The sequence below is a fragment of the Cryptomeria japonica genome, chromosome 9 (genome assembly GCF_030272615.1).
Source record: "Cryptomeria japonica chromosome 9, Sugi_1.0, whole genome shotgun sequence".
In the NCBI taxonomy this organism is placed as follows: domain Eukaryota; kingdom Viridiplantae; phylum Streptophyta; class Pinopsida; order Cupressales; family Cupressaceae; genus Cryptomeria; species Cryptomeria japonica.
This window is the reverse complement of record NC_081413.1, coordinates 139,618,212-139,642,184: the sequence shown is the minus strand read 5'-3', so window position 1 is coordinate 139,642,184 and position 23,973 is coordinate 139,618,212. Positions and strand designations below refer to the sequence as shown.

General features: G+C 37.5%; 1 protein-coding gene across 2 annotated transcripts in view; it reads left to right on the top strand.

Moving 5' to 3' along the window:
• Positions 1-23,973, top strand: part of LOC131060227 (uncharacterized) — a 64,001-nt gene that overhangs the window by 20,376 nt on the left and 19,652 nt on the right. For both annotated transcript variants that reach the window (XM_057993395.1, XM_057993396.2), the window contains one exon: positions 14,114-15,044. In XM_057993395.1, coding sequence (XP_057849378.1) covers positions 14,173-15,044 — 872 coding nt within the window. In that variant the 5' untranslated portion in view covers positions 14,114-14,172. The remainder of the gene's footprint in view (positions 1-14,113; positions 15,045-23,973) is intronic.

Below are 23,973 nucleotides of genomic sequence, written 5' to 3'. Positions count from 1 at the left end.
ACCCCTTCATCATGCCTTCCCTTTGCAAGGGTCACAACCTTTCCCATTTACTACCCTTTCGAAGGGTCTCACAACCTTTCATCATTTCCGTCCTTAAAAGTCACTTCTTTATTTTCTGCCCATTCTTTTCTTCTTCCATTAACCCTTCTTTAATCCCAATGCTTCATTCTTTCTTACTGTCTTTATACCATTCCTTGATTGATGCCTGCACTTTTCTGTATTAAACTCGTAATCTGAATTTCTATCCCCCTCTCTTTATATTAATTCCTTACTGTCTTTATACCTTCATCTCTCATTGAGGAGACACATCTTTGGAAAGAGATATCCCTTTAAAGGGTCATGTCTCCTCCTTGATGTCTTGTTATTTAATTCACATCTGCACTTCTAATTGTAAATTAAAATTCCCCCCTCCAAATGAAGTTCTCTCCTCTCTTTTATACCTCACGTTTGAAGGAGTCGCAACTTTTCACTTCATGTCTTTTGAACATTCATTAACCTTAACTAAGTTTTAATTATTTTAATTTTATTCTTTTATATTGTAATTTTATTATTAGTATTTATTATTAAATCCTATTTCAAAATGGGGGACATTACAATCTGTCTAAGGGCTACAAGCAAATTTGGCAGCTCTTGAGCACTTTTGCAAAGAGGTGGATACCCAAATCAATATTAGCCAGACCAAGATCATGATCTTCGCCAATAAAAGGAAAAAGAATCAGTTTAACTTTTATTTTCAAGCTAGTATCCTAGAGGAAGTAATGAAGTCTAAATACTTGAGGATTGACTTAACAAGCAGCTCAGATGGGAAACTTGTAGAAGGAAAAGAATCTTGGATGGATGGAGAGCACTTTTTGCCCTTCAAAATAGATGCAGAGGTAGAGCTATGGGATTGGAAAACTATTTAAATTATATTTGGGCTATTAGTAATTCCTATAGTGCTTTATGGGTTTGAAATTTGGACTATTAGTAATTTTGATGCTAAGTGGTTGCAGATAGAGAGAATTCAAAAGCGCTTGATCACAAGCAAATCAAACTAAAATTGCTGGTCCAGTATGAGATTCTTCTGGTTGAAACAAGTGCAATGCTTATTGAAGCTAGCACTATGGTGTGTTTTTAAAGATATTTGAAAAACGTTGAGTGGATGGAAACAAATCATTGGCACAATGTTGTTTTAAAAAAAGTCTTGGGTGAAAGAAAGAACTCAATGAGGCAAATTTAAGTGGATGAACAAGTTGCACATTTACTTGAACGTTTGTCCCAATAATGGTAAGGAAATTAAGGCTTTTGTTGTCGAGAAATTTTGCAAGGTTGTGTGGGAGAAGATGATTGGGAGAAAGAAGTATTACTATGAAGTATTTGACTCCAACATGGATCATCAACAAAAGGCCGATAGAGAGGCCAATATCTTGTGGATGTCAAAGACTCTCATTGTGATTTTGAGGACTAACTAACGTCATCTTTAGTGTGAAACAAGGTTGAAAAGGCCAAAAGAAGTCTAAGAAGAGAGGGTTTGTTTATTGTGCACAATGGGGGTTGTGGAATCGAAAAAGCACTTTATTTTAGACTGCCAAGCATACAATGACATCACGATTAGCTGTAAGAGTAGTTTAATAGCGAGTTCTTTTCAAGATCTTTCAACGAAGATTGGGTGGATTGAATGAGAGCTCATTATTTAACTATATTGCGTAAGGTTGGCACTTCAAAATGCTAAAACAATAGGATCCATTGTCCCATAGGCTATCCTTGGCCTTGTGGATGTTAAAAGTCTTACATTCTATTCTATTCATTGACTTATCACTTAAGTGAAAAAAAGTGACTTTTAACTCACTTAAGTGATCTAATGTTCACTTGACATTGAAAAAGTACACTTTAATTCTTTTGGCTTGCAAGATGACAATGGACCCTCTAAGGGCATTCCCAAGCTTTTTGGATGGTGTTATTTTTCTTATTTTGGCTTTCTTGCGTGATTTTATCTCCCTTCATTTTTCAAACCACCTATATGTCCTTTTTTAATTTGAATTGCCTTGAAGTGTCTTTTCCTTTGTTGAGAGACTCTTTGAAGCGCTAATGTTTATTCACTTGTTTACACTTCATTGCCTTTCCTAGTATCTTGTTGATGTATTCACCTCATTTGGCATGTTTGAAAATTTTCTTCCTTAAGTCCCGCATATGTGTTAGTAGTCCTTGTCCAATTGCACAAGCCCATGTGCCAACTTTAGATACTTGTATACTAGTGCGAAACCTTGTGTGCAACTCCTTGCTCTATTTGCCACCTGTGTATTGCTAGGAATTACATTGCACACTTGCACACATATCTTTATTTGCGAAACCTTTTGTGCTACTCGTGTAGTGCTAAGGATCATGCCATAGTGTTTTGTGGGAGACTTTGATTTTCATGCCAAATCTACACCTATGCATGTTAGCACATAGTTTGAAACTTAGAGTAGAATGCTACATAACATGTAAGAATTCTGTGCAACAATCTTGCACATCCTTTGGAGCTGTTTCATGACACAGTACTTGTTAGCATAGTGCACAACCAAAAGTCTAATTGTTAGGAGATGAAGTGTTGTGTATGGAAGCCCAACTAGTTTAGCTTCCATAATGGACGGTGTCTTCATAATCATGTAATCTAAATATACAAATTTAACCTAATTAGATAGTGTTGTGACCATTTCACACATCGCCCCATTTAAAATGGGGACCCCCTCTTTTTGCTCGTTTTTGCTCGCCTTTCGCTTTGCTTTTTAGGGTTTTTGGTAGTTTGTCAGTTGTCTGGATTTGGGGTCAAGCCTTAGGGTCTCCGTTACTGTCTTTTCAGGCCAGAGTCCAGTCAATCTTGAGAGCTTTTTAAGCTTCCTCTCGCAGGATGCAATTTTGAATGGAATGAATTCGCCAGAATGGTCTATTTTCAATTGGAATTTTGAGTGCAGAGTCTTAATTTGTCTAAGATTGGAATTTTTGATTGCAGAGTCTTAATTTGTCTAAGTGTTGATGATGAAATTGTGAATTTTATTCAGTTAAGTAATTTTGACCAAATTTTGAGTTTTTTGATACTTGATCCCGGGCATGGGGAATGATTTGTTTTTGCCTTGTGAAGTGGTTAAACTTGTGAAATCATGATATTTTGGCCTGTAGGAGCAAAATCGCTCCTGTCCCTCAGTGAAGGACCGGAGCTCGTTTTCAAAAATCTTACTGTCCCTGCAGGATCAAGATGATTTTTCGAATGGAAGTAGTAAAGAAAGGCGTGATCTTTCCGTTGAATATAAATTGAAGAATTTCGTGAACACAGAAATGCCTCAGGAAGCAAAATCGCTCCTGTCCCTCAGTGAAGGACCGGAGCTCAAAATCAAATATTGCTTTGTCCTTGCAGGATTTTAACAACTTGACGATTTGAAGAGGTCCAAGGAGATGCATTTTACCAATTGAATATAATTTGAAGGCACAAACATGAAGAAAGTGGACCAAATATGCAAAATCGCTCCTATCCCTCAGTCAGGGACCAGGGCGAAATCCATTGTAGCTCCCGTCCCTCTCCCAGGGACCAGAGCGAAATCCTTCATAGGGCATGTTCTGGGCAAGGATCAAGCAAGTTTTAGGATTGAAGGCAAGAAAGGAGGTGAATTGAACCCGTTGAAGACAAATTGAAGATTACCAAACACCAACAAGGGACCCAAATGCCCAAGTTCGCTCCTGTCCCTCAGTCAGGGACCAGAGCGATTGTTGTCTTAGATGATTTTCTTGCCAAGTTACAACGAATTCCAAGGCATGGATGAGTGAAACGAAGTATAACAAGACCGTTGAAGATAAATTTTGAGGTTAGCAAAGCGAGATGAAGCCCACAAGACTAAGTTCGCTCCTGTCCCTCAGTCAGGGACCAGGGCGAAGTGATGATTATTTTGCTTTCTACCTAAGTTCGGGACACTCCAAGAACGAAGTACAAGGTGGCAAGGATGTTTTAAGGTGTCTCAATCAAGAACGAAGTTACAAAGACCACTAAAATGAAGGATTTGCACCAAGACACTCAAGTTCGCTCCTGTCCCTCAGAGAGGGACCAGAGCGAAATCCTCATGAGGCTCTAAATTTTGAGGGATTACCAAGCATCAAGTATCCAAGGAGATCAAAGGGACTTTATTTTGCACGATGAAAGTAATTGCAAGTCAATAGAAGCAAAGACAAGCTCAAAACCTCGAAGTTCGCTCCTGTCCCTCACGCAGGGACCAGAGCGATATTGACTATATTGGCCAAATCTCTCAAAAATCACGTTAAGTCAAGGTTATGCGAGGTGGTAAAGGGTCTAAGGCATCTTAAGAAGATGATACACAAAGGTTTTAAACGTCAAATGAATACCAATTTGAACAAGGAAGCTATATCGCTCCTGTCCTTTGGACAAGGACCAAAGCGATTTTTATTAAAACACTCGTTTCCTTCAAAATCAAGACAAGGCAGGATCGCACAAGATCAAGATAGTCGTTTGGAAGGCAATGAGCGAGAAGTTAAAGGTTAACTACAAAGAATGTTGATTAGAGCACAAGGATCGCTCCTGTCCCTCACCAAGGGACCAGGGTGATAATCCTCCCAACATCAAATATGCCTTGTAGAAGTCAAGTGAGACAAGCATGGAATGAAGAAATAACATTATTGTTCGCCTTATGATGGAGATTTGAGATTTAAAAAGCAAGATCAAAGGGAAACACCAGGATCGCTCCTGTCCCTCTCCAAGGGACCAGGGCGATATGTGCTAAAACACTTGATTCCTTCGAAGATCATGACAAAACAAAGTTGCAAAGGGTTTGAAACGTTGCTTGAAAGGTAATGAACGTGGAGTTGATATCAAGAACGGAGAATTTCAAGTAAAAACATAAGGATCGCTCCTATCCCTCTCCAAGGGACCAGGGCGATATCACATTTAGAGGCACTCATTTGCAAGGTCAAGTCACTCAAGTTTGAAATTCCTAGTAAAAATGCCAATTCCAACGTGAAGGTAGAGATGTTGAACGTCAAAAGTGCAAGAATCTAGGCTAAATTGAAATTTCGCTCCTGTCCCTCAGTCAGGGACCAGAGCGTGAGGTTTGAATCTTCCCACTTCTTCAAATTTTGGCGCTAACAAGCATTTTTTGAATTTATTTAAATGCTAAAATTCGATAAATTTAAAGATTCAATTAAATTAGCATTTAAAATTTGCGCCAAATATTAAATTAATTATTTTTGCCTTGTAAAAAATCGAATTTATTAATTAATAAACGATGGCATTTAATAATTAATTATTAATTAATTAAAATCAAATGGAGCGCTTGGTTTATGGAAGTCGGCCTTGTTTTTTATTTAAAATTGTTTTTTAATTGCTATATTTTATACAAGTCGGCCTCAAGGTAATTGTGGTATAAGCGCTTATAAAAGGGAGGTGAAAGATTTCATTTTCACATCGTCATTTTATCATTTCATATGCGATTTGGAGTATCCAAAGGTGGTGCGAAATTATCATTCAAGAGGAGGTGCGAGTGGTGTTCAAGGTGCGAATTTCATCAAAGGAAGGCGTAAACATCATCTAAGGAGTGCGAACGTGAAGTTTGAATTAAGGCGAAAGACATTGAAGAATACGTCAAAGACTCCAAGGGTGGCGAAGTTGATAAGAAGGACGTTTGTTTGAAGATCACGTTGAAGGCTTCTAACGTTAATTTTGCCTAGGCGAATTCCTCTATTTTGCATTTTTAGTGTTAGCTCTCAAGAAAGGTATGGCGATATTGATTTATTGTTTTGATTTTGAGCGTTGATCGTCATAGCTTAAATTTTGAATTTTGAATTTTGAATTCCAGTTGCTCGATCGTTATTTAGGAAATGATAACTCAAAGACTTATCATGAAGTTTCCTAAAAATAATCTAATCTATGTTATGCATTGCAATATCTAGTTACTTATTATGAAATGTTGTGTAGGTATGGCGACACCGAAGGCGGGGGCATCCACCAGTCGTCCAGCTCTCATGAAGGAAGATCAAAAGACCGAAGAAGTGGAGACCAAGATCGTGTCTAAATGGAGCAACATTGGAGATACTAACTTGGGCAACTTCAGCACGAAGAAGTTTCGAGATGTCCCTTACATTGGCAAGCCATCACCCGTCGCCTGGAGGATAATTGAAAGTGGCATCATTAAGGCGGCCGGCTTCCCTCCAGCAGTACAGTGTCATGAGTTGATGATCGAGTGTGCTCGTCATTATGATCCTCAATCCAGAACGATCGTGTCCAAGGAAGGAAACACTTTGGCGTATCTTTCAGAGGAGGCTATAAGTGAGGCTTTCCATCTTCCAGAGCACAGAGATATGATTTACAAAAGCATAGAAGGAGCCAGGTCAATGTACGAAGATGATCCAGATGCTTGCCTAAGCATCATTAACAAAAACTGGTTACTCAAGAGTCGTCCTCGCCTGAGCAAGGTACCGAACACACCACACAGGATTGATTTCCAGGAGGAGTACAAAGATTTGATTACAATGCTCAACCGAGTCACAGGAGCCCCTCAAGCTTTTTACTTTGAAAAGTGGATGTTCTACTTCATCCAGGTGATAGTTCAGGGTAAAGGAACAATTCATTGGGCTAGAATGATTAGCCATTGCTTGGACGTATAGTTGAGGAGACTCAAAGCTACCAAGTCCTTCCACATGAGTTCATACGTCATCTATGCCTTGATCAGGAGCTTCGAGTACGCAGGACTACCTCACAGAGGAGTGATTGGAAGAGGACCCGGCGAGGTCAGAGTTTGTGATTCCTATGTCCACTTGCATCATCCGCCAGGAAGCAACTACAAATTAGTTAATGATACCTTCACGATGAACATCACAAGGACGTTGCAAGGTGGGATTCACAACAGGTTATCTAAGGATGCACAGGAATTAATAAAGAGGTATGGTGCTTGGTTTATTCAATTTCCGAAGTTTACTTATATCAGAGTACATGGATGTTCTTCACCTCCATACATGTTGCCAAGATATCCGACAGACAGAATAGTGTTACTTGAAGTAACAAGACAGTTGGCAGCCTATGCGAAGGCATTCAGACACAGACATGGAAATGGAGTCCCGGTACCTATCATATTGGGCAATTCAGTTGAGGTATGTCCTAATGCTGTAGCCATGGATAACGCAGAGAAGGAGTTAGCTTTGTATTCCTTTTCATTCTTTGCCTTGAGAGAAAGCTTTGATCCACATGGATATATAGAGGAGACAGTCGGTAGGAAGTTTAAGCATGAGTTTCAGATAGAAGATTTTATGATGAATCTCTTAGACGATCTTGAAGTGAAAAGAAAGATGCATTCTAGATTGCCTTTGGATTTCATCAGGAAGTGCAAGATTTACAGAGTGGCCGACCAAGCACAAGACAGTGGCAGACATCTCCAGTCATCCTACGATCGAGAAAGCAAATCAGTAAGGTTAGATTGGAATGAGCCCGAGGTCGTGGATCTGGATGCTTTGATGGCTCCAGTCTTGTCTTGTACTCGCAGATGGGTTGATGTGCAGCATCAGAAGTTGAGAGAGCAGGGCATAGCTATGACTTTCACTTTGGAAGAGAAACCAGTCGAGGGTGGAGCTAGTGTAAGCGAAGGTAATCCTAATCCCAGAAATGCAAATGAAGGTAACCTTCGAAGTGCAAGTGAAGGCGATCTCCATCCAAGAGGCTCGAAGAGGAAAGAGAGACCTGGAAAGAGAGAATCTTCCAAGAAGAAACAAGAGGCCAACCGAGATCGTTCATCCGGCACATCTTCTCGACAAGAGAAAAGGACACTTGAAGTGGAAGAGTCTATGGAGTCGATGGTACAAGATGATAGGCAGGAAGAGGGACAGGCACCGCAAGGATCACCTGATGGATCTCTCCAAGATTATGAGCTACATGAAGACAAGAACAATGACGAGGTAACATCTCCTCACAGAGAAGAAGAAATATTGCATAAGGAGATACAGGTTAGAGAGACAAGATCAGCCATCCCAGATTGGTTGAAGGAAAGATTAACGAAGGTGATTGTGATCGAGGACGAGGACAATGTGATTGATTTAGAGAGCCTTGTTGGACATTCCCAGGAAGTGACAGAGAAAAGAAAGGCTACTAAGATGTCCAAGATGATTAGAGATGAGACTGGATCCAGAAAATTGCAGATAGCTACACCGGCAGTAGACAAGTATGAAGGTGAGATCTTAGCAGAGGAATATGATATAGAGACATTTGAGCTAGGTCCATCCACAGCCGAGCAGACATTAGATGATGCCACGGATTCCTTTGAGGCATTGAAGGACAAGCTTAGGGAAGAAATGGAGAAGAGTAGAAGGCTTGAGAGGGAGGTCGGTGCATGGAGAACATATTTCAGCCATCTCAATCAGCCTTTAGGACGTCAGGATCCAGCAAGATCACCCATACAGGCACTTCCCCTTCAATCAATTGGTGAGGCAGAGAGATTCAGGAGTATGGTCCAGCGTATGAGTACTTGGATGGATAAATCTCATACAGTTGCCGTAGAATTTGCAACAAGGATGATGAAGACTATTCATAGGGCTATTCAGGTTCTTGAGATCATCCACAATTTGATGATAACGGTAGCCGCATTCGCTCATACCAAAGATGTTATCATTCCTGTCTTGAAGGTAATTAGACAAACATCGAGGAAGGTCCTAGCACAGGAAAAGATTATGGATGGAGGACCTCACAGTTTACTTCAGTGGTCCACCTTACTCCAGATGAAGGAAGTTCTCTTCGAGGACATCAGTACTAGATGCAGTCATGTTGAGGAGATGATCAACCCGATCCAGGATAGAGTATTTGAGGTACTTCGTACCATTCTTGGCAGGAGGATCGAGGTCGAGACAGATGTGGATTTGCAGGAATTGGAAGATAGGATCAAGGTCATCTTTTGCAAGGACGCCAATATCACAGATGAGCAACAGGACCAGATGTTTGCTACCATGCTCCTGATTGAAAAGACCAAGGAATTTGAACTCACATGGGACGCAGCTCTTCTAGATGCATTTGATCAGGTCATCCACTTGGAAGAAAGAATGAAGAATCTTCCCGAGATTCCAATTGCTGAGATCGAGGGAATCGTACCAAGATTCATTGCATATGCTAAAAAAGAGCATTGGAAAGGGAATAAGATTCTAGATGAGAGGTTGTTATAGATGACATGGCACCTTAATTGTCATTGGTCTATGTCTCCTAGATTTTCGTGCCAAATTTATAATTGGCTATGCATTCAATGTTGTGCAATAAAAGGAGGCTATTTGTAACAAACCCTAATTAGGGTTTAGGTGTCATGATCTTGACCATTGATCTGCTTTTGATCTGGACCATTCATTGTAATTGAGGATGCTATTTATACCCTCATTTCATTTCATTTTGATATGTTAGATGTGAGAAGAAGATTAGATTATTGATGTATTAGAGAGATTAGAGTTAGAAGCAATTTTACTTTTGTAGCAAGATTGAGTTTGAGGAAAGGAATTCAAACAATTGTTGTACATGATGACTTTGAAATCAATGAAATATTGAAGTTATGGTGTTTTGTTGCAACTTTCTTGGTTATCTTCATGGTTGTTCAATTCATTTGAATCTTGCTCAATCAAAGTAGTGTGTTAATTTGAAGGACATAGTGTGAGACTTGATCGTTGGTAGGATTCGTAATCCAAACCACTAGCTTCTTGCTGATTGTAGGAACGCCTTGCGTGGTCGACTGGAGATATTTGAATCACTTAACCTTCAATCATTATTGTATCTTGGATATGTACCTTCGTGGTAGTGTCTTTGATCTTTGATGCGTTGAAAATCATTTGCTACCTTAGAAGATCGCATCAATTTCAATTAAGTTGTTATTTTATGGCAAAATTGAAGTTGGTAGAATCTGGCCAAGTCTTGTCCACATGAAGTCATTTTTAGGGTTAGATTAGATTAGACCTCTTGCAAACCCTATCCTTTTGTTATTTTTTGAAACCTTCTTTAGTTTAGTAAGACTTTCGGAGTGTAAGGCCCCTTGAGGACACAACAAATCACATCATACCGCTGGTGCTTATCCACACGTAGAGACCCTACTAACCAGAACATTGGAGTCATCCTAACTGATCCTTCATGCGAATCTTCAGCAGTTAGAGACTTTATTCAAGAGAGGATAAGATGCCTTTAGGTATTTTATTCTGTGTATGATGGTGTACAAAATACACGTCAACAGATAGACAAACATTAAACATTGTCATAGGCAATTAACATGCATCAATAGGAGAAAATATAAATCCATACATCTCCCTTGATAGTATTCCATATATAGAATGTTTAGATTAATAAAATATTTTGTTCTTGTTCTCATAGTCTTATTTGTCTAAACCCTGTCCCCATATTGCTTCTGCATGCACACAACACATCTAGGTCCTCATCTAGAGTGTTGTTTCTTGGACCCCCTTGGATTGAGATTAGTTAGCGTAAAAGTTACTACAATGATATTATCACTTATTAGGAACAAGACCATAAAATGACTTACCGATGATAAATGACATGACAAGTTTTATGCTTAAGGATTGACTCAATAACAAGAAGCACGTGCCTTCTGGTTAAGAACTTGGCCTAATACGAAAATTTGTGTATGGGGTTGACAAAGTTTGATAAAAATATATCTTAATATCCTATAAAATCTGTGATATTGGGTCCTTCACTTTTGCCTCTCATATTTGTGTGGGTCTGGTGTAGGTCTTGGTTTGTTGCTATTTCGTTCCTGAGTACACCCAAGGTACTGAGGAGTGTGTTGTAGGCTGTGGGAGAAATTCACAGCAGAGGTAAGGGACTCCACCAGACATGGAGCTTGCACTTGGCTTGGTACATTTGCCACTATAGAGGCATTTGACCTTGCCGCTTTCAGAATTAAAGGAGCCAAGACTCTACTCAACTTTCCCCTTGACGCCACTTCTTAATTAGGGTGTGATCTTGCGGAGGTCAAAAACACAAGGGATGAAGATGAAGTGGAGCAACTGCCCCACATAGAGTAAAAGAGAAAATGAGAAGTTGGAAAAAGTGGCGTGACCACCGATGGGGAGTAACACTTTCTCACGTTACTTATATTGTATATATGTTTTTATGTCAATTACTCCCTTTCTCCTTTGTTTTCTAGTTGACCACACCATATTTTTGGTTTCTCACCCATATTATACAGACATGGTTTCAAATTGTGGATGATGTGTCCACATGTAAATGAAACATGTATTCTATCTAAAAATTTAATATAGTGATAAGCATATGTTTGATGTATTGTAATCTATCTGAAAATTTAATATAATGATAAGTATATCTTTGAAGAACTCTAATAATAGATTTGTTTTATAATAAAAAATATATATCTATTTTAATTTTTCTAAATTATAACAAATTTACAATTCACATAAAATCAAGAAAAAATATATATTGATGGTAATTTTGAATTTTTATTGTGTAATGGCATATAAAGACTTGAGTATTTTCATTTTCGCAAACTATGAATGAGGTATTTAAGTATTCTATTTATTGGCCATTATGAGTGTTACTATTTTAATAATTTATAATTTTGAACACCCACATGCCCGTGCGCGCACACACATATTCTTGTACCTTTACCCATTGATATTTTTTTGTCATACTTTCATACCAGATTCTTGTACCCACACCTGCACCCATACTGGAACCAGTAACTTAGTATAGAATTATTCATGATATTAAGGGAATGCTAATATAAAATGTGAAGTTACTTGTACGGGAACATACTCCAATATTCAGGATTAAGAGATAATGAAATCTAATTTGAACCCTTTGTAAGAAGTTAAAAATAAAATGAATAACAAAATTTTAAAAAATTTAAAATTATAAATAGACCAATATCATCTCTCTCTACCTCTTCCTCTACCCCTCCTTGCTCCCTGTCTGTGTTTGTGTGTATATACATACATACATACACAGAGAGAGAGAGAGAGAGAGAGAGAGAGAGAGATTCTCGATCGTTATTGGAGCATACTTAACAAGAAAGTAGATGACTGCAACATATTATATGCTCTTAGAGGTGAAAAAAACTCCTAATATGCATGGTGACATGTTAATCCGCTGTTGTCTGTAAAAAATCATGATTATATACACACACACACACACACAAGAAAAGTAGAGAACTGCCAATTATTATATGCTCTTAGAGGTGAAAAAATTCCTAATATGCATGGTAACATGTTAATCCGCTGTTGTCTGTTAAAAATCATGATTATATATATATATAGAGAGAGAGAGAGAGAGATCATTATTGGAGCATACTTAACAAGAAAAGTAGAGAACTGCCAAATATTATATGCTCTTAGAGGTGAAAAAAATTCCTAATATGCATGGTGCCATGTTAATCTGCTGTTGTATATAAAAAACCATATTTTTTTGTAACAGCTGCACATGAACCTCATTGACCTGGTAAAATTATTGAGTACATGCATTACCAAACACCCCTTCTCTAAGAATGGTTAGAGAATGTTAGAACAAAATTGATTTTCTAGTGGTTAATCAGCCAAGTGTACGGTGCTGAATTTGATGTTTGCTAATGATGGACAGAGGAGATGGACAAAATAGCTTATGAATTGTGATGCCCCAACGCTTGGCGTTCTTGTTATTTCACTTCGCAGTATTCGCTCTTCAGTGCTTTAATGAATTAAGCTAGACCTTAAGTGGAAATTTTATGCTTCATAATTTTCTCATTTTTGTTGTTATTCTCAATGGGTTGATCAAGGTTGACTCAAAGCCATGCAGTTGAATCATGATAAATCACTCTATGATACAATACACTGCAGAAACACCACATATATTAAAATATAGTTTTGTGTGTTATGTTATTTGTGTATCATTTTGAAGCCTTTCTGATGGTTCTGAAAATTTGATATTTGACAAATTCTCTTTTCTCTTGAGCACATCATTATTTTCATAATGTTTGTGCTTGTTTTGAATCTTTTTATCAGTGGTGTATAAATGATATCTGGTAAACCGTAACTATTACATCCCAATCAATCACACATTGTAAGGATAACAGATGTAAAATAGCAAACGCTAAAGTCTATTATACACATTACAGGGTTTTTATTTGTTCTGAAGCCATCTTGCTGACTAGCAAAAGAGAATTTTGTTAATTAGCAAAATCTTGATATTTTTGGGCCCCCCCTTCAGCTTATATTGGACCCAGTTTGTTGGAAATCCTCTATTTGACATCAATCAGCATTACCCATCTCTATTTTTTTCTGCACAGTTCTATTCAAATTGAAGAATATATTAAGTTCAATACAAGAAATATGATTGTAGAGGTGGTAATTTCACAATGAGAAATGAGAAAAATGGTAAATGTGTCATGAGTTAATATGTTACCTGCAGAACCAATATTTCTCCACCGACCATCCTTTGTAACTCTACTGGTGATTTTGAAGTCAGAATGCAACTACACCTTTCATTTAAATCAATTCTGTGGGAATGAAATGTCTGTAATTTTTACATGTAATTCAACCACCAGAACAGTTGCCTGGTAGTATCTGATATCATTTTTGTGGTAATTCAGGCCAAACTGTCATATTCGAGTACTGTTTTGAAAACTTTGTAAGGGTAACCGAATCAAAATGAGTGAAGATATTTAGATAAAGTTTTTAAAGGCACAAATTAGCCAGATGGTGGATATTTGGCAGGGGGAGTTTACTCGGATATTTTTAGTGGTCCCCTTTAGCTTAAATTGAACCCAGTTTGTTGGAAAACCTCTATTTCACATCAATGAGCATTACCCTTCTCTATTTTTTTTCTGGACAGTTCTATGTAAATTGAAGAATATAGTAAGTTCAATAAAGAAATATGATTGTAAGGTGGTAATTTCACAATGAGAATTTAGAAAAATGGTAAATGTGTCATAGGTTCATATGTTACTGCAAAACCAATATTTCTCCATCGAGTATCTTTTGTAACTCTACTGTTGATTTTGAAGTCATAGAATGCAATGACACCTTTCATTTAAATCAATTCTGTGGGAATGAAATGTCTGTTTGTAACTTTTACATGTAATTCAGCCATCACAGCAGTTGCCTGGTAGTGCCTGATATCATTTTTGTGGTGATTCAGGCTAAACTGTCATATATAGTGTCCTGTTTTGAAAACTTTGTAAGGGTAACCAAATCAAAATGAGTGAAGATATTGAGAAAAAGTTATTAAAGGCCCAAATTAGCCAGATGGAGGATATTTGGCAGGGGGAGTTTACCCGGAGACAGAATCGAGAGGACCTTTTAGAATCAGAATTGTTGATTGTCAAAGAATGCCTTTTGAATGCTGAGAAGAGACAGAAGAAGGAAGTTGATCTTCTCCGTCAACGTGTCAAGACTGCAGATAGTTTGCTATCATATTTGAAGTCCAAAGCAAGGATTATGTCTATGCCACGTTTTGGATACATTTCTTGTGGTATTAAATGTCAAGAAGGTGTGGGATTTGTTGATAAAAAGGGTGTCCCCATGTCTGAGTGGTGTAAGGATGTTAATCTTTCTCTGTTTGAAAGCTCCAAGGCCAAAGAAACTGAGGAGAACTCCGTTTCAAAGGCTAAAGAGGAGTTGGTAGGATCTAAAGAACAAAGTGATGAAGAGTACACGGAACGAATAGCGACAACTGTGATGCTAGTGACTGACGTGATGGAGGTGCTTCTCAAAAGAACTATTATAGCTGAGACAGAGATTGTTTTGGAGAAGAAAAAAGCTAGTGCTAGTCAGGATCAAGTGAAAAAAAAGGCACTACAGATAGAGAGCATGTGGGCTCGAGTAGAAGAAATGGAGAAGGTTGCCAAGGGTACTAGTGGTGTCCTCAAGGAAATGCAGCAGAAGCTTGAAGATATGGAACAGGAGACTTCAAGACAAAGACAGCGTGCAACAGAAAATGAGCAGGAGCTCTGCAGGGTGAGGCACGATTTTGAGGTTCTAAGGTCTAGTATTGATAATTTAGTTGGTGCAAGGGAATCCCTCTTGTCCTCTGAGAAGCGAATCCAAGAGATGGAGAAAGCTTTGGAAGGGTAAGCCTGCTTGTCTTCTGTTATATATGTTTGTTTTGGGCCAAAACTTCTTGACTATCATACTTTTTGAAGTTGACTTTAGATTGATCTAAATTTACTAGATATAGGCTTTCATTGAATCTTCTGATTTTTTAAAAGAAATGTTAATGTTTGCTTATTGTATTTCATTCTCCTTTATTATTTTATCAAATATTAAATAAGTTACAATGTTGTAGGGTATACATTATACAGTACAGATGAAAATGTGTGGTAGGAATTTAATGATATGTACAGGTCATCGACCAATTTTAAATGCCATTTTATATTGATTTCTAATTTAATATCAAATGTATATGTTTGAAAAAAATAGTACTAGTGAGAACACCACCCTTGATTGGTTCAAAGCAGTGTTTACAATGAATATGGTCCATATAGCTTTTTTGCTGAGGAAATTTAGCTATCACATTCTTTGGATAAACATAGGCCATTCTTGATTGTACCCCATAATAATTACACTGCAATCTTGCTGCATATTGGTTGGACTATCATCCACTTTGTTGCAGTGGGCCATGCTCTTTATCAGTACAGCTCAGCCCCCTAAACATGAATATGGAACATATTAAAAGAACAGTAAGCAATCATTGGGACATGTGAAACAACATTTATTTTTACCAGATTTTCATCATCCAGATTTATCAGAAGTCCGAGGACAATAAAAAAAACTCTTGGAGGGAAAATAGACCTTGCTGATTATTCGTTTATGGAATCCATGCATGATTTAGTGAATTCTGTAATTCTATCCATCAATGCCAGAATTTGTGACATTGATCTTCTATAGAATGAAATGCATGATGTAGACTTATATTTTTGTACATATGCTAAACATTTTATTAACCCCATCGTCATGTTAGTTTCATTTCTCATTTTGAACTAACATTTTTTTGTTTTTATAATTCAGTTGTATGTCTTTGAACTTATTAAAAGTAGTTAAAAGCTATTGAAATTTCCAGAAAATTCTGCCTTTTTTGAGAACTGTTTTTTTTACAGGCTTATATTTTTTGCCCATCCTTTTTTCAATATGGCAGGCCAGCTCAATTTGGTATCAGAACATTAAATTCGTTATATGCCAAGCTTCATTTTCGAAGCAGATGAGCTTCATCCATATTTTTATTTCTTTGTCCATTTTGTTTCTTAAATGATTAATCTGGATCAGAGATTACTTTAGTGGCGAATATTCGCCAATGGCGAATTTTTCATGTCGGCGACTTGGGAAATGGCGAATATTTTGTACCGATTGGGGGTGGCCATGTCGCCAGAACATTATCAATTTCCATCAAAGTCACGACCCGATCGCCATATGTTTTATGCAATTAAATGTTTCTATGCGATGATTTCGCCAATACAATATACGGTGGACACACAATAAATTTAATTTTTTCACCTACAATCTTTGAGGTTGCCTTAATAGACGACCATAATTCGCCTATAGGCATGTGAAGATTTGTTAGCTAGGAGGACCCAATTCGCCCGACATCTTGCCGACGCGTGTCTCCATTCACCCCAACTTTCGCCAACTATATTGTATTTGCCAATTATTTGGACAACCTATAATCGCCTCGAAAATTACATAAGTCGTATTTGGACGACCTATAATTGCCTTGAAAATTACATGTCGTGTTATAGTTACGCGGGATTCATCAAATATTTGTATACCATATAAAATTCCCACGGAATTCGCCATATAAGGATTGGTATAAATACATGCAAAGATCAGATCTATCTCAACACAATCTGGTGGGTTCTAGGCTCTGAATTCTGATCAATAGCAAAGTTTCAGACCAAGGAAAATCATTGTTGTTGACTGCATTGGCGACTGCTAGTGACCTAAAGGTGAGCGATCATATTTTTGAAGTGTTATAATATTATTCTAAATTTATCTATATTTGTTTGCATTGTTGAGTTCATTTTTATTCAGTGACGACCCGTCAGTGCCAAGTAGTTAGGACTCAGGGGGGACATTGAGACCCCAGACATCTAGATTGTAGGTTGTAGGGCCAATGAAACAAATATTATAGATTATAGTCTATTATTGCTTCTTCAACAAATTGATATTTTTTTGGCAGCCTTTATTTCGTTGGAGATGTCGAACAGAAAGAGGGGTAGGAAACTTGAATGTGGGGAAGGCCATGAGAGGCCAACAAAAAGCAGAATGTTGTCTTTGTACTTTGGCATTGGAAAAGATTGTGGTGAAAATCAGGAAGGCACATCATCACAAGTACAAGTACAAAATTCGCCACCTACACCGCATGTTGAAGATGACGGCGAACCTGATATCTCAGATTAGGATGATCTTGAAGAAGATTATCTGGTAGATGCCCAAGTTAGCTTGAATGATATAATCGACTTGGGTGATAATGCCATTGATGATAATGCACGGAAGGGGAAAAGAAAAGCCATATCAAAAAAGGGTGAACCACAATCAAAGAAGGATCGGAAGTGGGATATGTCAGTGAGGAATTTTCAAATTAATTGGGTATCAAAGTATCCATTAATTGAACCAATTGAGAATCCAATTGAAGGCGAGCCTCCAATAGAATGCAGGTGTAAGATTTGCACTTGGAAACATAACAAGGAAATTAGGTTGCAGCTAAAATTTGACACCATAGAAAAGCATATGGGTAAAGTTTATGAAAAACAAATGATAGACGGGGTTGAAAAATCAGTGATAAGATGGAAAACAAAGGAGGAATGTAAGCATGTGAGGAATGCCGAAGAGTATTATTTTCATGAGAAAATACAAACGAAGCCTGCTGAAGTTAAAGGTTCTATTGAAGCTAGTTTTGGAAAAGCAATGCAAATAGAACAACTGGGAAAAGCTGTTCAGTTAAGCATTGTTTTTGTTGTCTTGCTGAGGTTGAAAAAGAAGATGTAAAGGAAAAAATAAGAGAGTCAAACTTTATTGCATTTTCTTTAGACGAAGTTACGACAGTAGACAATACTTCATGGGTATGCATGCATGTTTATACTGTAGAGAATCATACCCGCCAACCTCATCTACTATCTGTTGCTAAAATGAAGGAGAGTGTGACAGCGGAAAATTTATTTCAACTAGTAAAGAGAAGTTTAATTGAATATGGAGGTATGGATGACATGACGGTAGCCAAAAAATTGGTTTGTGTTGGAGAAGATGGAGCTTCAGTAATGCAAGGTCACAGGAACGGTCTTTGTACAAAGATTGAAACTTCATTTGCACCGTACATTACTGCAATTCACTGCATGACTCACAGAATGAATCTATCTTTTGGAAATGTGAGCAAGTTTGCTTCGGTTAAAAAAATTGAAATTTTAATCAGAGAGCTCTACTCACATTTCTGTTGAAGTCCCAAGTGATTTATGGAATTTCAACACTTTGCTGATGGAATAACTGATGGGAACGAGCTTCTCAAGGATAATGATATTAGATGGATCTCTTTGGATGGTCCAACGCATCGAGTGTTTTCAGAATATCCATCCTTGATTGGACTATTTCACACAACTCGCGACGAATCGGATCAACCAAAATTTCCTGACCTTTTTCGGAGGTTAAGTAATTTAGAGACACTCTTAACTTTAGCAGCTCTTCTGCCCATGCTAGAGGAAATGAGGAATATTATGAAGGTTGCCCAAAAAAGAGCTCTGTATATTGCAGAATATGCTACACTGCGTAAGATGACATGCATGACCCTCGACAATCTCTATCGAAATCAACCAACACTATCTGATGAAAAATTTGTTAAGTGGCGGACACATAGATTTGAACAATCCTGATAACTTTTTACAAATCGGTGCAGACGGGGAGGTATGTGCCAATGTACGGGGAGTTGAGATACCAATGCACTTCTATGCCATGGTCGACCTCGAGGAACTAGGAAAGCGCCCCAGGAAACAACTAGCAAGAGTTACAAGGGAAGATTTCGACAAGATTGTTGAAACTGTAACTACTTCTGTGAAGAAAATTGCGTATGATCTTTCCTCACAAATTAGAAGAAATTCCCTCCTGGCAACCTTCTCGAAGCCATGTCTATTGTGTTTCCTCATTATTGGAGCCTCAACATTGCATCTGATTTTCGAAGTAAGCTACTGATTTTGATAAAACAATTTTGCATATCTAGAGAATTGAATGGAGTAACTATAAATGGAATATTAGACGAAACTCATCTTCGAGAGCAATCATCTCGTTTTGCATACACTATGAGAGAACAATATGGCAAAATGGAGAACCCTCGCGAAGAGGGATCAGTAACAAGGATTTGGAAAACTATAGCTGAGAACTCAGCGTTGCGTGATTCAATGCCAGAATATTTGAAGCTTGCTGATTTATGTCTTACCATGATATTGGGTTCGGTGGAAGATGAGAGAGTTTTCAGTGCTTTGGGGTTCCTAAAATCAAAGCTAAGAAACAAACTAGACAAAAATTTGGAAAATTGCTTGAGGCTCTATACATCTAGGTATGATGTCTACACTTTTCCTTACGATAGGGCACTGCAAATTTGGAGGTCCAAATGTGAAAGAAGAGGTTTGGGCAACACTTCAAACCAAAGTGCCAGTGGAACTATTGACTCATGTACTGGACCTACTGGTAGCATTGAGATGTAGTTCAGCGAAGGTATGCAGACTCAGAGTGAAGAAACCACATACAAGAATCAAGAAAGCTCTGAATTTGATGAGGATGAATGGCAACTATAAGAGATTGGTATTTATTAATCTTATTACTGTATCTCATCATTCATATTACAAAAACATATTACTTTTTGCAATTAGAATTTAATATTGATTTGTAATTGTATTTTTCAACTTTCTATTTCCAGATTTAAAATAGCATAATAAAAAAAAGACCATAATGTGTTTATTGATACAGAGATGTTTATTGTTTATTTAGACATGTTTGAGTCTCAAATCTGTGTAATACATTTCAGAACCATATGATACAATTCATTCAATAGTAATACACATGTCGAGAACTTAGATTTTCATTAATTCTTTCAAAATATAGCCATATGATCAATTCACTCAATAGTAATACACCAATCTGTGTGATTCTCCATGCAAATTGCAAAAGTGAATACAAAGTTTCAAAACCATTTGCAAATGACCCTGAATTCCCTTTTATAGAAACAAGAGAGCAACAACAACTCCTGTTTGATTCTCCTATGTCCATGCAAAAGTGAATACAAAGTTTCAGAACCCTTTGCAAATGACCCTGAATTCCCTTTTATAAAAAACAAGGGAACAGCAATAGCTTCAAGTCGAATTGCAAGTTTGCAACATGTGAAGACTCAACATCAAAATCACAAACTTAGCACAAATTTATATGACCATCACAGGCCGTATTAGCAATTTAACATTTGCTACATGTTTGATGTCTCTTGTTCAAAAAACAGTTCAAAATTAAATATTAATTCACACCATGACAAATTAAATATAGATAATAGCAGTGCCTAAATCCTAGTAATCAGAAATAGAGAAATGCATAAATGTTAAAGCAAGGGAGAATTTGAGAATACAAATTTACTGGCTGAAGTTTTGCACTGTGCATCATAGATTCATAGGCTGGATTAGCAAAATAGCAATAGCGAGTGCTGGTTTTTTCCTATTCACAAAACAGAGTTATTTCAAGCAATGCCAAATTCCAAACAGAAAAAACATAAAACCTTGAAATTAAGAGTAAAAGAAGAAAATTGTGCAATACATCCTATGATTCTTAAGATTTCTGTGCCAGTTTTTGTAGGGTGCTCCACTCTTCGTCTGATGGAAGGTCAATATTTTGTAAACGATGGAAAGTCAACTGCAACTTCGTCAACATTTCATATTTAGATGATTGACTTGACATCACTGTTTCATCCAATACCGAATTTAGAGTTGTAAATAGTTGGATGAATTCCAGAAAGCTTTGGGGAGTTGTGTCCTTAGGAAGCAAGTCTAAATCAGACTTCATTTTTATCTCCATGCTTTTTTTGTAAGCTTCTTTTCCAATGAATTTATTTGATGGGTCAACGGTCTTAGGAAAACCAAGTTTAATCAAATTATTTTTCTTTTCTTGCAGCTTAAATATCTTTTTTCCACAATTTTCCATAACTTCTGATGTTTCCCTTAGTTTCTGGCATTTTTGAATGATAGATGATGTCTTAAATTGTAGCATCAATGCGGCTCTTAATTCCCTTGGATGCCAAGTAGCTGTCACTGGAACTGTAGACTACTAGCAGAATCTTTTTTGCCATATCCTCTTTTGAATAAACATGTATGCTCTTCTCATAGTGCCTTTTGATTTTCATATAAATTACTCTCAGACTTTCATTCAATTCAAACCATTCATACAACTTGTCACTCCTCTGCATTATTTGCCGCCAAATGTTTTCTTGTATATACTTCGTTGTATTTTTCATATTATCTTTCAATCTATCCTCCAAAGTTTTTATTTTATCATTTGCATTGTGCAGGTCTTCTTTCATTTGTGCACATTTTTTTCTTTCTTCCTCTACTTCCTCTTGCAAATGTTTTTCTTTTTCCTTCCCACGATTCAATAGGTCCTGTATTTTTCTCATTTCGGCAGCAACAAACACGTAACTTTTGTATAATTTTTGAAAACTGGCTTTTTCATCATCAATTTTTTTACTGCTTTTAGCCAGTTTTTCACTCAGGTCCTTCAATTCTTGCATCCATCTTCTCTTGCTCTGCAATTTCTACTGCAAAGCTCGAATTTTTTATCCTTTTTTGTAAATCATTGCACTTGTTATCTGCTGCTTTCCTCCTTTATTTTTCGTTTGCCAGGTCTGCCTGTAACTTTTCTATTTGTTTCTCCAGTTTATTTTTTTCTCTCTCCACCTTTAGCAGTGAAGTGTAGACCACTTCGTTAGTCCTTTTTGACACACTAATTTTGTCCACATTATGTACTTTGGAAAAATCCATTTGGAGGGTGCTAACTTGAAATTCAGAGGGATCTATCTGACTGTGTGGTGGATTTTTATCTTTAGTTGGGGCTGGGGGCATAACAACCATGAACTCCATCATATCTTTCTGTGGGTCATATGTTGGAAATACCTTGTTCCTTGCAGGCTGTTCGTTTAAAACTTCAATCAGGGAAACCCTATGAATGTTTTCTTTTTTTCTTTATTTGTTTTTGTTGTGTGTTCATATTTTTCATAGTAATCACGAAATTGAAAATCTGGGCTTGCTGAAGCAATTGAATGTTTGAAAGGTGACATAGGAATACCAGAGGCTCCAGTTCCACTTATTCCTGTGGTTTTAACTAATGCTTGACTAGGATTACCAACAACAATTCTTGATCCTGTCCCACTCCCACTGGCACTTTCATGTGTAGTTTTCATAATCTTTTTAGGTGTATGATTTGAAGCTGCAAATGATTGTTTTGTAGTGTCAGTGGCACTTGATATAGGATTTTGAATAGTATTAGTATCTACCACTAGTGGCCTCTTGCGAGAGATATTTTGTTGTAGCCCTTGTCCAACAACAAGACAACTAGTATCAGTAGTACTAGTAGTACCCATGCCAACCCCACCAATCACAACGTCACTTGACTGAACAATAATGGGAATACTATCCCTAGATTCCCCACCTGTGGCAGTGGCACTTGATTCACCACCAATGGGAATACCATGATGTGGTGGTGGTTGTGGATTTGAACCTGAAACAAATGTAGGTGGACCCTGAGGGTAATGAGTAGTACCTATCCGTGATGAATCTGAAGAATCAAGTTCAATGACTGGTTTAACAGGAGGAGCTTTTGATTTTGACTCTGATGGAAGTTGTACTTGAAGTGGATACCAAATGCCCTCTCCTCTGGCACCTAGACCACCACCTTCAAAACCCATTTTTTCCACAATGCTTGCCTCTTTGCTATATTTTTCTTTCATGGACTCATTGTCTACACCTAATATTTTAGGGACTGTAGTAGTTGTTGGAGTGGGCTCAACCTCATACTCATCATCATCTTCACTCTTGTCATATGCTGTTGTGGGATGCTCCATATTCCACAATTTGCTAAACTCTCCATCCTCGTCGATGGTCTCAAATTCTGCACTGGTCTTTGGTTCATTGAGATTCTTCCTCATAGTCCAAAAATCATTTATTTTGGTTTGAGTCCAAAAACTCTCTTTACATTCTTGCAGAATTGATTTGGGAATAGATTTCTTAGATGGATTAGTAGATTTTAGGTAGAAATTGTAGGACCTCCTATTTTGGATGCCCTGGTCCTCCTTTGTTGTTCTCTGTGTGTGCAATGCCATAATTTGTGATGAAATTTCTTCTGTTGAAATGTTATTGTCAGCTGCAATTTTCTCCATCTCTTTTTTAACCTCATCCCAGGAGTCCACGTTTCTAAGCTTTTCTAGCAATGGTTTACTTTCATGTTGACATAACGTTGAAGAGTTCCCATTTTTCTTAAGCCTTGCTTGAACTACACCGATTGGATCATACTGCAAGAGACCCTCATCACCAAAGTAAAAAATTGTCAAAAAATCATGTGCCACATTGAATGCTTTTCGTTCAAATGTGAACCCTCCACATGAGATAGGCAAGGAAGGAAATATGCTCTTCTTTTGCTGACCATGGAAGTGCCTATCTGTGCTCTCCAATTGCCGTACATACTCCAATGCAAATACCTTCTCTGTCACATGTATTGGAAGTTTGTATGGTTTTACTGCCGATCCGTAAAACCTTAACACAGTGAATTCTTCCATGAAGAACCAGTCAGCCAATTCTATTTGACTTCTTAGTTAAATGCAATCTCTACAAGACACAAGCAACCTAGGCATTGGAGTGCTTGTAATTCATCATACATTGGTGCCAAAAAGAAGTCTACAAAATGGTTGTAGTTCTTTCTGTTATCATGCATCCTTATCTTTGGTGTCCATTCATATATTGGACACTCTGTTCTCTTCCCAGTCTTCTCATC